Source organism: Notamacropus eugenii, chromosome 3 (genome assembly GCF_028372415.1).
Source record: "Notamacropus eugenii isolate mMacEug1 chromosome 3, mMacEug1.pri_v2, whole genome shotgun sequence".
Lineage (NCBI taxonomy): Eukaryota > Metazoa > Chordata > Mammalia > Diprotodontia > Macropodidae > Notamacropus > Notamacropus eugenii.
The window spans coordinates 299,505,594-299,522,638 of NC_092874.1; the positions used below are offsets into that span (position 1 = coordinate 299,505,594).

The window sequence follows — 17,045 nt, forward strand, 5'->3', positions numbered from 1 at the left end:
CTTTTGTCATTTGTACCCAAAACAAGAATGTATAGTACCATTAATTAAGTGACCTTATTTGTTATGTTAGTCCAGAGCTTAATTTTATTCCTAATTCTTGTTTGCCTTTGAGCTTTAAATTCTATGACTTTATGAAATCATCTAGTCCAGAGGTTCCCGAACTTACTTGTCCTATTTCCCTCTTAAAAAAAAAAATTACTCAAGGTCCCCGTGGAAATCTACTTTCTTTAACCCTTTAGTGTTTTTGTTTTGTTTTTCAAATTTACATCATTTCGAACTACCACTGCCCCCCTGGATCATTCTAGTGCCCCCAGGGGCCAGTATCACCCACTTTGGGTACCTATGATCCAATCTTCTCATATTTTGCTAATTTAAATTAATTAAAGTCCCAGCAGTTTAGTCAGGACTAACCTTCCAATATCCACTGTCCATGTGCTCCTTGCTCTCCTCTGAATATTCTCTAGTCCAGTGACTGGCCATATTGGTCCCCACACCAGTATTCTGACTCTATATCCCATACATTTTCAGTGGCTCTTCCCCTTCCATGAAATGCTTTGCCTCCAGCCTTCCTGACTTCCTTCAAGTCCCAGCTAAAGTCCTACTTGTACAAGAAGCCTTTCCTTATCTCCCTTTATGTACTAGCATTGGTTAGCTTTAGCACTGGCTGACCTCCATGTCTACAATGCCCTTCCTCCTCATATCTACCTTTCTTCTTTGAAGACCCAGGTAAAAAAGCTGGGTCTTCTACAAGAAGCCTTCCCTCATCTTCCCAGATTCACTCACATGGAACTATTTCGTCTTCTTTTGTTTCTATTCTAAGTATATTCTTTATATACTATAGATTCATATTCTTTCCCTTGTTAAAAGTATAAGCTTCTTGGCGAGTAAGGATTGTTTTATATCTTTGTATTTGTAGCCCTTGTTCCTAACCCATAATAGAGACCTAATAAATGGATGTTGATTGACATATATACTTAATAGACATCTCCAGGCTTGTGCTATTGTGGAGGCCAAGAGTAGGAGGAGAGGAAAATAGGGAAGGAAAGGAGGAAGGAGACAAACATTATTTGGTGTCTTCTATGTGCCAGGAACTCTGTGATAAGTGCTTTACAGATATTTCATTTAATCCTCACAGCAAACCTGGGAATTAGTCACTATCATTTTCCCCATTTTACAGCTGAGGAAACAAACTTTAGGCAGATAAAAATTAAGTAACTTGTCCAAGGTCACACAACCAGTAAGTATCTGAGGCTGGATTGCAACTTAGATCTTCCCAATTCTAGACCTAGACCACTGTATAGTGCCCTGCCTAGCTGCCCTAATGCAGTAATAATTTTCCTTTCCAGCATTGAACCCCACATCATTTTATTAATAAGAATAAGCATGGAATCATAGAAAGTGGGGCTGCACTTGGAATCAAGGTGACTTGGTTATATTCACAACTCAGCAGCTTACAAGTTATGTGACCATAGGCAAGTCACTTATTTCTCTTAGTCTCAGTTTCCTCGCCTCTGAAATGAGAATAACAAGACTTGTACTGCTTACTTCACAGGTCCTCATAAGGAAATAAAAGCTATAGAGATAATAGAATCAAAGAATACTCTGATTGAAATTGTGGATTTTATGTCAGTATAGACTTTCATACTTTTAGAGGACTCTTGATTTAATTGGTGTGAATACTTCCTGTACAGGTACAGGTCATTATAGTCTTGGAGAGTTAGCACAGTCTCAAATTGATTCTATCACTGCAACCATCCTAGAGGCTAAGTTAGGTAAGCTTCCTCCACTCCAGCCCCACCCCCAATCCCTCCTTGACTTTGGCTAATGGTCTGCAGATGAAAGTCATCCCTTATCTCAGGGTCCTTCTGAGCCCCTACTCAAAGCCTTTGGAGCTTGCTACCACCTTGCAGCAGTTGCTGACATAGGCTTTGAGAAGCCAGGGTCACTTTCACAATAGGATGTGGGGATCAAAGTAAAACTTCAGTGGACAAATAGATAGGTTAGAGAGACCCACTGAAGAAAAAATCATTTATTTTCCAGCCACATGTACAGTTTGTGGTGAGAGGGCTCACCCAAGTCACCTGACACTTTCTGTAGGGGAGATCTGATTTCCGAAGATTATAGGAAAACCAACAAAAACATATCCTAAAAGCTGGGAAGACCTGGGAGGGAGAGAAGGCACACTTGTCTCTTAGAAGGCTTTGGAAATAAATCTGTCGAAGTTAACATGAATTTAGGGTTTTTCCTCTTGTTTCTTTATTACCAAGAAGAATGCTCAGTGGAAAAAAGGACCATTGTTATTTAAGAATGTGTTCTCTGAAGTCTTAATACCCTTAAAGTTTACAAAATATTGAAACAGGAAATATTTACTGATTGTAACAGTAGCACATTGATTTTTGTTTAACTTTTAAGAGGCAGCTTCACAAAGATGTTGGAGCAAGTAGTAACAAGTAAGGAAAAGAGGGGAAGGGCCTGGAGGCTACTGGTGCTCAGTGTTGGTTACATGGTGGGCCCAAGGTTAAGCACCTGAGCAGACCATCTACCTTTCTTTGGGTGCCATCCATCATCTTTTTGAGGGAGCCCATTTTCATAAGTTACTCAAGTTTAAAACTTTACTAAGGCTTCTGGGAACCAAGATGGCAGAGGAAGAAGTAAGTTGCTCTGACCCTCCCTTATTGACCTCTGAAAACCCAGAAAGTATCATCCCAGGAAAAGCCCTAGAACAGCTGAGCCAGCAGAAAGAGGCGACCCAGCAGTTTTGGAGCTTAGGAAGCTTTGGGGGATTGATGGGAAAGACTCCTCTCACTCTGAGGGACACAGGAGATATCCCAGCAAGCCAGGGGAAGATCCTGAGCCCCAGGGTGGTGGAGCAGGCACATGCTCTGGGTCAGCACCAACTCCAAGCAACACCAGGACCCCCTGAATGCCTCAGCACAGGCAGGGGAACCTGTAGACACCAGCTTGGAAAAACCACCACGTATGCCAGCGTTCTCCATCAGCCAAATCTCCCAGTGTTTAAGCACAACTCCAAGAGGCCCAGCTCCAGGCTGGCAGACATCCTCCAGCAGCCAAACACTGAAGTGCAAAGCCTGGTTGAGCAGGCTTCCCCCAGGGACCAGACTCCCAAATCCCACCCTGAGAGCTCTGGTATTACTGACCCCACCCCCACCCCCTCAGCTCTAGGTAAGCTTCCAGACCCCTACAGCTTCCATCTGCCAGCACCTGAGGCCTCAGCACAAGAAGCTTAGGTCCATGTCCCCTGTGCACCAGCAGGAGAGCTCAGTTTTAAAAGCCAGGAAATAGGCAAACACCATGAGCAAAAAGCAGAAACAGACAGTGATCATAGATTCTTATTATGGGGGCAGGCAAGATCAAGGCACAGATGAGGAAAATATTATCTTTGTACCCAAATCAGAAACCTCAAAGGGGATATGAGGTCGTCTCAAACCCCAAAAGCTTTCCTAGAAGAGACCAAGAAAGATTTTAAAAGTCAAATAAGAGAGGTAGAAGAAAAATTGGGAAAAGGAATGCAACAGAGAGTCAATAGCTTGGAAAAGGAAGGACAAAAATTGACTGTAGAAAACAAGTCCTTAAAAAATACAGTTGGCCAAATGGAAAACAAGTACACAGAATTAAACAACTCATTAAGAAAATACAAATTCCAAATGGAAAAGGAGGCACAAAAGCTCACTGAAAAGAAGAACTCCTTAAGACGTAAAATGGGCTAAATGAAAAAGTAGGTACATAATCTAATAGAAGAAAACAATTCATTAAAGATATTAGAATTGGGCAAGGAGAAGCTAGTGACTCTGTGAGTTATCAAGGATCAGTCCAACAGAAATCAAAGAAGGAAAAAATAAAAGAAAATGTTGGTAAAACAACTGACCTGGGAAATAGATCCAGGAGAGACAATTTAAAAATTATTGGTCTACCTGAAAACCATGATAAAAAAAAAAAAAAGCGTGGACAGCACTGTTCAGGAAATCATCAGGAAAGCAAAACTGCTTTTAAGTCCTAGAACCAGAAGGTAAAATGGTCATCAAAAGAATCCACCAATCACCTCCTGAAAGAGATCCCAAATTGAAAATGCCAAGGAATATTGTAGCCAAATTCCAAATGTACAGGATCCAAGAGAAAATACTGCAAGCAGCCAGAAAGAAACAATTTAAGTATCATGAAAACACAGTCAGGATTACACAGGACCTTCAGCTTCTACATTAAAAGACTGGAGAGAGTGGAAATACAATATTCCACAAGGCAGAGGAGCTTGAATTACAACCTAGGATCAACTACCCAATGAAACTGAGCATGATCTTTCAGGGGAGAGGGTGGATATTCAATAAAATAGGGGACTTCAAAACCTTCCTGATGAAAAGCCCAGAACTCAACAGAAAATGTGATTTTCAAATACAAGACTCAAGAGAGGTATTAAAAGATAAACAGGGGGGAAAAAAAGATATTATTAATAAGAGAAAATTGTTTACATCCCTATAAGATGACACTTGTGATTCTTGAGAACTGTATCATTGTTGTGACATTTAAAAGAGTGCTGAGGCATTCAGAGAGTCCTGGGCATAGACAGATGTGGATATAAGTTGGCTTTGATGTGATGATAAAATCTAATTAAGTGGCGAAAAGGGATAGTACTGGGAGAAGAGGAAAAGAGAAGGCAAACAAGGATAATTTACATCATGTAAAAAGACACAAAAACCTGTTGCAGTAGAGGGAAAGAAGGGAGGGGAGATGAGCATTGTTTGAACCTTACTCTCATCAGATTTAGCTCAGAGAGGGAATAACATAATCAGGTATAGGAAGTAGGAGGGGAAAAGGAAAGAAAAGTGAGAGGGTGGGTAGAAGGGGGAAGGGAGGAAGTAGTGAGGGGAAAGGAGAAGTAAAGGGAGAGGGAACAGATAGAAGGGAGGACAGATTGAGCGAGTCAGTGACTGAAAGTAAAACTTCACTAAGACTTTTGGACTCTCATATATGAATGTATAATATAAAATGTATATGTAATAAAGTTATATATAGGATACATGTAGGTAACATATAGTGTTTTATGATTTGCACATCACTTCTAACCCTAATTCCCTGTGTCTGTGTGATTCATTTGACCTTCACAGCAGTTCTGTGAGGTAGAAGGTGATGTTGTTATTCTCATTTTACAGATGAGGAAACAGGGTAATTTGCCCTTGGTCATGTGCTAGTGAGTGTCAAAGTTAGATTGGAACTCGGGTCTCACTGACTCCAAGTCCAGCACTGTATCTGTTATTCCACCTAGCATACTACATGTACATTTTAATGAGCGGATTTCATTCTGTGATCGACCCATTAGCTTATCTAGAAAATAGAGCTGAGAATTTGTCAGATCCATTTCAGGAAACTTATGTGTGCCATTTGTGTTTATGCCTAGAGAATGTAGAATCCTAGAATGTTAACAACTGTAAGGGATCTCAGAGAGCCATTTCTAACATGAGAAAGCCAAGGCCCAGAGTCCCCCGGCTGAGGCTAGAATCTTTGACATAGGATTGCTGTGAACATCAAATGAAATGCCAAGGTAGCAGCAGGATACATTAGATTGTCCCAGGATGCTGGTGGCTAAGATTGCTGAGCCTGAGAGCCAAGGCATCTTTCAGAATCATGTAAGGGGAAGAAAAATAACTGTGTAAAGAGGGAAAATAGCAGGCAAGTGGCTCTCTGAGCCTAAGTGGCCTCTCTGTCAAATGTCCAAGTAGGCCTCCATCTCCTGTAAGGTTCCTCTAAATCCACAAACTATAAACTGTACAACAGTAAGCTTGACTTGGGTTCCTGGCAGAATTCTAGAATGTATTAATAAAAGGCAATTTCAAAAAAATTTAACTCAGTCTTTGTCTGAAATAAAGAGAGACATGATGCCCATGATTCTGGGTAATTAATCACTTTATTAATCATGCTATAATTAATAAAAGAGTTCAGTGACACTTTCAAATACCAAAGCGCCCCCCCCCCCCCCCCCCCGCCATGGAACCCACGATACTTATATGCTCTTAGGAGAGTAGGTGTTCCTGAGGGTGTCAGTCCACTCTAGTTAACTAGTAATGAGAGTGACTATTATAATGAGAGGTAAACTTATTCTCTTGAGGAGCTGAGGGATGTGACTTCAATCACATTTACTTCCAAATCACCCAAAGCCTTGGGCAGTGTAAACAGCCTGCCTGAGGGCAACGCAATGGGCCAAAATTCACCTTAGATTAAGTTCTTTGTAAAAATTTATAGACTTTGTAGAATTAAGTTGTAGAATTTAATTCTAGTTGTGTGGGGCAGCACTTCCACCTAGATAAGATAGTCTGGGCGGGGTAAAATTCTGGGAACGGTAGTGGATCTCTCCATAATTCGTTATTTCTCTCGGTCTCACTATCATCTGCTCTATTCCTACCACATCTGGGTTATTGAGTTGAGTTCTGGGCACTGAATCTTAGAACACACGTTGACAAGCTGACAGGTGGCTAGAGGAGTAGGAAGTGCCTCCAGATGGTGCCCAAAGAGGATCCATTGAAGGCATTGAGGAAAATTTAAATTTAAAAATTTAAATTTAAAAATTAAAAGTTTTAATTAAACCGTATAAAAGTGAATTTTGAAAACTAAAATTTTTTATTTTTATTTTTTAATTTTTATTGTATTTATTTATTTTTAAATTTCGACATTGATTTCCACAAAATTTTGAGTTCCAATTTTTCTCCCCATCTCTCCCCTCCCCTACCCCATAATACCTTGCATTCTGATTACCTCTTCCCTCAATGTACCTTTCCTTCTATCACACCCCACCCTTCCTACCTTGCATTCTGATTACCTCTTCCCTCAATGTACCTTTCCTTCTATCACACCCCACCCTTCCGTTATCCCCACCTTCCCTTTTTTTGTAGGGCAAGATAAATTTCTATACCCCATTACCTGTGTTTCTTATTTCCCAGTTATATGCAATAATAATTCTCAACATTCGTTTCTAATACTTTGAATTCCAACTTCTCTTCCTCCCTCCCTACCCATCCCCTCTAAGAAGGCAAGCAATTCAATACAGGCTATATATGTGTTGTTTTGCAAAAGACTTCCATAATAATCATGTTGTATAATACTAACTATATTGCCCTCTATCCTACCCTGACCCCTCCTTTTTTCTATTCTCTCATTTGACCTTGTCCCTTCCCAAAAGTGTTTACTTCTAGTTGCTCCCTTCTCCCATTTGCCCTCCCTTCTGTCCTCCCCCTCACCCAACTTGTTCCCTCCTTCCCTACTTTCCTGTAGTGTAAGATAGATTTTCATACCAGATTTAGTGAGCATGTTATTCCCTCCTGAAGCCATATGTGAAGAGAGTAAGCTTCACTTTTCCCCTCTGCCCTTCTCCCTTTTCTCCTTCACTGAACAAGATTTTTCTTATCTCTTTTATGAGTTATAGCCTGCCCCATTCCACTTCTCCCTTTCTCCTCCCAGTATTTTCCTCCCTCACCCCTTAATTTTTGTGTTTCTTTTATGGGTATCATCTCTTCTGATTTAACTCAACCTCTACCCTCTGTCTATATATGTGTGTGTGTGCGTGCGTGTGTGCATGTGTGTGTGTGTGTGTATAATCTCTCCACCTACCCAAATACTGAGAAAAGTCTCAAGAGTTACAAATATTATCTTTCCATGTAGGAATATAAACAGTTCAGCTTTAGAAAGTCCTTTATGATTTCTCTTTCCTGTTTACCTTTTCATGATTCTCTTGATTCTTATGTTTGAAAGTCAGATTTTCTGTTCTGGTCTTTTCATCATGAATGCTTGAAAGTCCTCTATATCATTGAATGACCATTTATTCCCTTGAAGTATTATACTCAGTTTTGCTGGGTAGATGATTCTTGGTTTTTAATCCTAGTTCCTTTGACTTCTGGAATATCCTATTCCAAGCCCTTCAGTAGAAGGGCTTAATGTAGAAGCTGCCAGATCCTGTCTTATCCTGATTGTATTTCCATAATATTCGAATTGTTTCTTTCTAGCTGCTTTGCAATGTTTTCTCCTTGACCTTAGAAAATATTTTTTAAAAAAGAAATTGAGGGTGGCTCACCAAAATAGAAAACCTGGGAGAGATATAACTGCCAAATACTTGAGGGGCTGGCTTGTGAACTTGCTCGTCTTGGCCCTAGTATGCAAAACTACTAGGATGGAAGGGTGTTTTAAAGGAGATTGATTTGGGCTTAATAGGCAGAAAAAAATTCTCATAATACAAGTCATCCCAACAGGGATTACGGTAAGATCTTCAAACAAGTGGTGTAGATCAGGGCTTCTTACACTTTTTCCACTCACTACCCCTTCCGTGCTTCTTAAACATGACCTCATAGGGTTGGAGACCCACACTTTAGGAAGCACTAGTAGATGACCAGTAGAGAATTTGTCATGGGAAGGCATTCCTTAGGAGAGTGCTGGACTAGATGGCCTCTCTGAGGCTTCTCTGTGGTGGTAAAGGGTCTCTCATGCTGCATCAGCAACTGGTGAAATGGTTGTGAAGCCAGGACTTTCCAGGCTGTGAACAAGCTGGGCACTGGTGCTTTCTGGAGCAGCCACTGAACTTGCCCAGCTTCCTCCTCTGGCAGAGATGAGGGATGACCTGATGCTGTCAGCAATTCTCCCAAGAACTTGCTTGTTAACCACCTTTGAGTGGCCTCTTCATCCCATTCTGGGCATGGATTCATTTTTCACCCAAATGAAGAGCAGTGTGTGGCATTGTGCACAGAGAAACCAGATGGAGATTGGAGACACATCCTGCATTTGAGCCTAGATCTGCTACCTCTTATTTGGAACAAGTCTCCTCCTATCTTTGGCCCCAGTTCCCTCTTGTGTGGAAGGAGGCTACTTAATCTCAGTCATTTCTCAAGCCACTTTCAATTCCAAATCTTCTTGATCACACATAAAAATACTTGGCACCTGTAGGATATATATTGGATTCCATATTTGTTTTTTTTCTGTGTTGGATTGATGCTTGTCTTGTCAAACTGCTGTTTTAAAAGCTTTTTATCCAAAGCCGTTTCCCAGTAGACCCATGGTCAGAAGAACAGACGGTTCTCAAAAGAAGAATTGCAAACTATTCAAAACTATATCGAAGGATCTGCCTCATCACTAGCAATAAGAGAAAGGCAGTTCAGGATAACTCTAAGCAGAGATAACAAAAAACAGGACTAGTCAGTGCTAGAAGAGTTGTGGCGAGACAAGCACACTCATGCATTGTTGGTGGAGCTGTGAATTTGTATGATGATTTTGGAAAGCAATTTGAAATTCCACAGAGAAACTGATTATAGTATCCATACCCTGAGATTGCACTTGTAGGAGGTTAGTGATAGAAAGTGAGGCGCCATAGACACCAAAATATTTACAACAGCACTTTTTTGGTGGTAGCCAAGAACCGGAAACAGTCCTTGCTGTTACCCATTGATTGAAGACTAGCCAAATGAATTATAGTACATTAATATGCAAGAAAATTACTTATGACCTGATGGAAAGACTTATACAAACCACTTCAGCATATGATGTAAACAAAGCTGACAAGACAGTTCATACAATGACGGTGACAATGCAAGTAGAAAAAATTTAGGGCTATAAAACAACTAGTCAATTAAAGCTAAATGTGGCAAAATCATAAGGAAAGCTCAGCCCAAAGAAGAGATAGGAGAAGACATCTCCTCCCCCTCATGCTTTTGCAGAGGTAGGCAGTCCCCAAGTATGGAATGTTGCATTGTGTGTCTGCTTCCCCTCCCCCAAATATATTGGTTTTACAAAATTATTTTTTCTTTAATTTTTTTTTCAAGTCTATGTTAAGAAATATGGCTCTCTGTCAGGAAAATATACAGGGTGAAATCTAAGCAAAAGTAAAAACAAAAAAATCAATTAAAATCTATTTAAACCTTTATTGTGTCCTCTGTGAGTGAGGCAAATTCAGATAAGAGCATGGACTCAGTCCAGAGTCAGATGACCACATGTTGGTATTTACTGCCTAGTTGATGTAGGACAGTGACTTTTCATCTTTGCCACCCTCAGTTTCTTTAGCCCTGAAGTGTAAGGAATTCAGGCTGAGTCTTTGTTAAGGTTTTTTCTTCTTTGGATCCTAAAAGCTTGATCTTATAACAGCTCAAAGTTTTGACTCATTCATGCCTAAAAATTATTTTCTTGAACATATGATATATACTTCAGATATATGCCTATAAAGTTTGTGGTAGCGACTACTGTTGTGCTTAATTAAAATAGCTGAGATGAATTTCTTTCAAAACTTGGAAAACAGACAAAGTAATAGTTCCAAGTATACAACAAATGACTTAATATGTCACGCATTCTGCATCATTTGGAAGAAACAGCATCTGAATTGCAAAGATCTGCTTGTACATTCATGGTGGATCGTCTTCCATTTTCTGTTTGTAAAAAGTAGAACAATCTTTCTTTGAATTGTTTTGGGTAAATAACTTAAAATTAATTCATTCTTTTCACACTATGTTTTTAAATCTCATTTTTGTTTTGCCAGTGTATTAATATGCTCGAGACAATGAGATGCTTCATTTATGGGTCTTATCATCTTATTCGAGGTGAACCAAGCCTCTAGAGCTAGGACAGAAGCAGCAGCAACAACAATGCTGCATCTTCCACAGCTTTTTCTTGTTTCCCCAGATGTGAGCTCCCTGAGGTATCCTGAGCAGAACCAAAAGGGGAGAAGAAAAATGCACTCTATCCATCTGCTTGCAGCAGCATTAGAGGCGTTGGGCTCCTTTTCAGGCCTAGACTCTTCCATGTGAGAGGGTAGATGTGTCTTTGGGGATGGCTCATGGGAAATACTGTTTTATTTTGGCAGAGAGAAGGAGCAAGAAAGGGAAGAACAGTTAATGGAAGACAAGAAAAGGAAGAAAGAGGATAAAAAGAAGAAAGAAGCTGCTCAGAAGGTAGGTGACTTGTTTAGTCAGATTTTTACCTTTCAATGGAATGGGAGCCCCGTGTAAAGCTCCCTGTGAGAGGCAACTTCTTGGACCAGCATTCTTCTTCAGGAAGAACACTGATATATGGCTCAGAAATCCTTTTCTTGAAGTTGTGAAATCACATATAGTTTATCCTGACCAACCACTTGAGATTCAGATCTAAGTGAGGCCAGTGAGGATCCAAACTAATTACCCCTATAATGAGATTTTTGTTTGTGGAACCACTTAATATTAGACAGTTTTCCTTTTGCATTTGATTTCCAGGGGTGTAAGCATTTCTGAGGCATTACTTTTCTGAAGATTTTGTATTTTGTCTGCTTGTCATTAAGTAGTTTTAAGACATCTTAGTGCCCCAAAATTCATGTTCTCCAAAAGAGTAGTTACTATATTAAAAGAGACAAGTTAGTGGCTTTTCCAAATAGACTTGAGCATTTCTGTATTTCAAAAACCATCTACATCCCTCTCCCTCTTTTTGAAACCCATAAATCATTAAATACTACCACAGGTCTACTCTACTAATATTATAACAATGCATTTGGGAAGTAGGTGTCCCTCCTATGTACTTGCCTTGTGAATGAGACCACCTGTGACAAGCTCCTTCTCTTATGTTAGTCACTCAACCTTGGAATGAGGTCATAGGGATCATCAGCATCCTGAACTAATGCTCTAGAGGGAAAGATAATGTCTAAGATGTGGTGACAGAGTCTGATTTTTGAGAAATTAGAGTGAGGAAGTTGGAGTGGTATTGGAAACAAGAGCATATGAGTCTCCAAAGAGGAGGAAACTTAGGGTATTGATGCTTTGGGGACAGAGTTCTTGGCTGGGGCTAAAAGACTGGGATTTGAGTTTTGGGTGAATGACTAAGGTTCCCCAAGCCTTCCTGTCTCCTTGGGCTTAACAAAGTCATATATGTAAGACCTTTGTAAACCTTGAAAAAAACAATATAAATCCTTATAGCTATTATTATAATAATGATTAGCTTCCTTGGGTCTTCATTTGGGGAATAGTATTATTTCTACTGGCAGCTAGATGGTGCAGTGGATAGAGTGCCGGGCCTGGAATCAGGAATACCTGAGTTCAAATCTGGTCTGAGATGCTTACTAGCTGTGTGACCCTGGGCAAGTCATCTCACCCCTGTCTGCCTCAGTTTCCTCATCTGTAAAATGAGCTGGAGAAAGAAATGACAAACCACTCCAGTATCTCTGCCAAGAAAATCCCAAATGGGATCACGGAGAATCTGACACAACTGAAAAACCAACAGCAACAACAGCAAAACAATCTTCACTGCTGTCCCAGGGTGGTCATAAGGACATTACTTTGCCTGTTTGAGTCTTCTAGAAATGGGAGCTATTCTATTTTCTCATGAGCGTTTAGGACCTGCTCTTTTAGACTCACTGCCTTCCTTCTGCTACGGCATCTGTTTGTTCCCAGACTAATTCTAGAAACACTCCAAGGGCGCAGGGTTGAGTGGGGACAGTTTCCTTCCACCTTTGAAAGAGGAATAATTTGTTCCTTTATTATTTTCCACCTGAAGAATTTGGCAGCAGCTGGTGATAAGTTTGAAGGGAAGATATGCCAGTGGGAGCTAATTGTCCTGAAACCACATGGGTGACAGGAACATTAACTTGGTTAGAACTATTAGCAGTTTTTCAAAAAGCCAAGGGGCAGGCTTCAACTGAGGTAAGTTATAGCATAAGGATAAATGAAATATGCTGCATTATTTCATTTACGCACATCATTAGAGTAGAAGAATAACACAACAATTTTCTGGTTAAACTTACCCACTTAAGTGCCAAAACTTTATTTGACCTTTTTCTATGAGAAATTTTACTAAAATTTATTATGAAAAACTTACTAGCAAGAATAGAGAATGAGGGATCCCACTAATTAAGCAGGACAGTTATGATCCTGAAACCAAGAAACCAACAAGTCCAACAAGGGAGTAGTCTTATGAAATAACAGTGAAAAAATTACTAAGGCCTCACATTCAGTACCCCTCCCTCCATACTCTGGCAGAGTTCCTGACCCACTCAGCATTCTCTGCTGGCACACGTAGCCCCTGCCCTTATCCTTGCATTCTCTTGCAGCTTGTGCCAGACCTCAAGTCTATCTAGCCATTTACAGAGAAGAGAGAAGTATAGATGGACATGACCACGCTGGAAGGGAGGGGACAAGTATTCGGCCTAGGGTGGCTCCTAAGTCAGGCATCCCCAAGATAGTGGCAGAAACTCTGCTCCCAAGAAGTATATGACAGGGAACTCTGAGCAGGGCACCAGTGGGGTGGGCTGCATTAGGCCTTAAGGGAAACACTGGCATCCAGTTGAAGCCAATCCTGTTACTTGGAGCATGGACTGAGACAGTGAAAAAAATCAGTTTCCTGATGTGGAAAGGAGCAGAGGCGGACATTCAGCCCTACAGGCAAAGCTACCATTCAGAAAGTGGGCGCAGGGGAATATAAGACAAAAAATTCACAGTTACCAAAGATCCCAGGAGAAAAAAAAATTCAGTTTAAAACCTAGACCACAAGCAGATAATAGAAGATTATTAATATATCTAAATAATTGCAAGTGTGTCTAAATAAATATTGAAAACAGAGGAAATTGGAACAACTCCTGATCAAACTCAGAATCCGTTAGATTCCCAGCAGCACTTAACACCGCTGCAAGATATTCCAGGATGGTTCCAGGGACAAATCAGAACCTCGAGAGAAGTATTTAGAGGTGGACAGCCACAGCAGAAATGCTTAGCACAATAGAAGACTTGGAATCTGTGATGGCCAGTCTCCCCCAAGAAGCAGAAGAGAGTGGGTGAGGGACAGACACCAGGAGTCAGAGAAGTGAAGGATGATCTGAAGAGGAGCCAAAGCAATCATGTGGAAGAGAAAATAAGGCCTCTGTTTGAGTAAAAACAATTTCTAGGCAAGTCTTAGCCTGCCAGAGGGGTGGACAGGAGGCCTTGATGCCAGAAATGATGAAAGGGACCTGCCCACAACTTTTGTAGACAGAAGACCAAGCACCCTTCCAGCAAGGCCACAGACCATGGCGGGCACAGAAACAAGCACCTGTGCTTCCATACTCCAAGAGACAGAGTGGTTAAATTTCACAGCTACAATGACAAACAGCTAATTCTTTGGAAAGGAAAGTAAATTTGAATAACAGGAATTTTCTGTGCCTGTTAGGACCTACTACAGAAGGGAATGGGATTGGAATGGAACAGGCAAAGGACCTCAAATGCAACCCAAAATGATAGACCTTGCAAACCCAGCCTAATTATCAATAAGCAAATTAAACATTCAGTGAAAGAGAAGTATTTGAAATTCTTACAGAAAGGAAAGGAGAAAGAGAGAGAGAGAGAGAGAGAGAGAGAGAGAGAGAGAGAACTACAAACAGGTTATTCAGCTTGCAAAGACTGTTCAATTTGCAAATACCCCAAACAAGAGAAATACAAGAAAGGTAAATAAATAAAGCTACCAGATAGAGCAGAGGTAATGAAATAAATGACCCCATTTTGGTAGACTTTTATTGAAAGAAAAAAGCTAGAAAGAGACAGCTATGGATTTTTGTAAACAGAAATAACCAAAGTGAGACCATTGAGCAAATTCTTTCCAAGAGGATGCTACAGCAGTATTGTGGCCAAAGGTCCCTGAGAGTTGCATGTTGACTTAATTTTAAATCTCACATTATCTATGTTTTATTGTATTTTGATTTATTTTGTTAAATATTTCTCAACTGAATTTTCATCTGTTTGGGGCAGGTGTTGTGTTTGACCCCTCTGTACCAGAGGATGAAGGTCAAATCAGAACCTAAAGAAATGAGGCAAAGTGACAGCATGGACTTAAACCTCAGATGAACAGAATGAGAAGTAAAGTAAAGTAATGATTTCTGTAAATGCCACTTTTGTATACATCCTTGGCATCCTCTGTGTACCTTCTTCTTCCAGAGATGCTGTTTGAAGCCTTGCTCTGATCCTCTCCTAAAGCCAAGGGATAGGGCAGAGGGCAGGTTGGGAGTCACACAGAGGCTTGGGCCTTCTGGAGTCCCTTCACCCTGCACTAGGAGAGGGTCAGAGAGCTTCATTTCACACTTACGAGTGATGGATTTCATGGTATAGTTTGTACTTTGCGCTTTGTGAAAGGAAAACCATACTATCATTAGGTGGATTGAATCCATGGTAACCAGTTTTGCATTTCTTGGAGCATTGCACTAACCAGAAAAACTGAACAATTTAAAGTTGATATAAAGAAGTTAAAATGCCCTGAAAACAGCTTTTTAAAAGATTTATCATTTGTAAACTTAGGTCTGACTTAGGGAAATTGATAAGGATATAAAGGTCTGTTAGAGGTGGGTCACTAATATAAGGCGATCAGGGGAAACAGCTGGACAGGCCAGGGCCACACTGGGGGCCCCAGAGAGTTAACCAAATCAGAGGAAAGAAGGCTCAGCCTCCTGGGGACAGGTAGGTAAGAGGAAGGTGGGGAGATCTGGGGAGAGTCCCATGGGCCAGGTGCTACCCTGGAGGAGGAGACATTTCACCTGGAGGATGTTTGACACCATTCTGTTAGAATGGAGCCGGTTGTCTTCTATGATAGCTATAACGCATCAAGTGCCAGAACAGCACATGGCCATATCGCTTCCCTCCCTTCATTATGCTGAAGAATGAGACTGAAGCTCCTTCCTGAAACTGCTGCCACTTTTGTGCCAGTGGCAGAAGGGAAGGTGGGCGAGGCAAGGTTACTCTGTAATGCTTCTGAACATAACAGTGTCAAACTTTGTCCTTGAAGCCTTCACATATCCACAACTTCACACTTTCCAGTTATTTTCAGGGCTCAATGTTTTCCAAGTAAGTTTTCGGAGGAATTTTCCCTTTCTTGTTCAGAAGGTGAGGCCCAGAGAAATTTAGTGACTTATCTAAGGTCTCCCTTAAACATTGCCCTCCCTCTTTAACATCCTCCAGTTCCCTGCCTAATGAGGCTCATTCCTGCTCGAGGATCCTGAGACTCAGTGGTCCCTCAGGACCATCCTGTTGGCTTGTGCTCCAGACTGCCCAGCAGTCATAGCTGACGGGGGGCTGCCCTGTGTTGTTGAGGTTAGGGCTCTCCCTTTTTTGCTGTATTTTGCTCTTTTCCTATGGGAAATCCTGGTTGTTTATATTTAAATTGTTAGTAAATGTTGAAATCCATAAGGAAGTGGTACTTTGCTCCCCTCCTACAAAGGAATTTTAAGGGAGAAAAAGTTCACTGTGATGACCAGATTAGTCTTCTAAAGCAGGTTGGCATGTTTGAATTATAAAATGGTGGGAAAAACTGTAGAATCCCACATAAAGGCATTTGTTTGGATTCTAATGTAGGGTGTGTGCATGTCCCAGAGGCAGCACCCGCTTAATAAATGCTGCCTGGTTCATCATTTTGGGTAGTATTGCGCCCAGACCCAGGAAGGCACATTGAAGATCCAGTAATACTGGCTGGTGTGTATGCCTGATACTGTGCCTGTATTTTTTTTTTTTAATAAGGCTTACTTACATAGGATCACTAAGCTTGGACACACAGGTTTTTTTGGTGGCCTACAGTTTCTTCCGCAGTTTGGCAGCCTGTCAAATATCACCGGGTCACACACAGTAGGCCTTTAGCCCTGGCAGCTTATCCCCGTAGGAAAAATCTTTTGTGCAAGGCTGAGTACTGGGACTTGGATAAAGGATTCACTCAGCAAGCATGTATTATTACTTCTGTGTGCTAGGCAGGTTCAGTGCTGGGTCCTAGGGATGCCAGGATCATGAATCTACAGTTTTGAAGTTACCTCAGAGGCTAGGGGATGAAGTCTTTTGACCACAAGCGCCCAGGGAGTCAGCCTTAGAGGTGGGGTGGAAGCTAGGCTCCCTGGACTCCAGAGCTGTTGCTCTCTCCATGGTACCACATTGTTCTCAAAGAGCTTGCCTTCTATTGAGGGAAACAGCTTGTATTCAAGTAGCAGAATACAAAAGTGTAGAAGGGGGTCATTGTCCTGTACTTTGAAGGAAGGAAGGAAGATGCTTTATTCTAGGCATGAGCTGGCATGTCAAGGGGACAATAGGGAGAACAATGGGGAGCTC

General features: G+C 41.1%; 1 protein-coding gene across 13 annotated transcripts in view; it reads left to right on the forward strand.

Annotated features, from left to right (window-relative positions):
* Positions 1–17,045, forward strand: part of TNRC6B (trinucleotide repeat containing adaptor 6B) — a 217,451-nt gene that overhangs the window by 129,508 nt on the left and 70,898 nt on the right. For all 13 annotated transcript variants that reach the window (XM_072656210.1, XM_072656223.1, XM_072656215.1 and 10 more), the window contains one exon: positions 10,841–10,928. In XM_072656210.1, the coding sequence (XP_072512311.1) occupies positions 10,841–10,928 (88 nt within the window). The remainder of the gene's footprint in view (positions 1–10,840; positions 10,929–17,045) is intronic.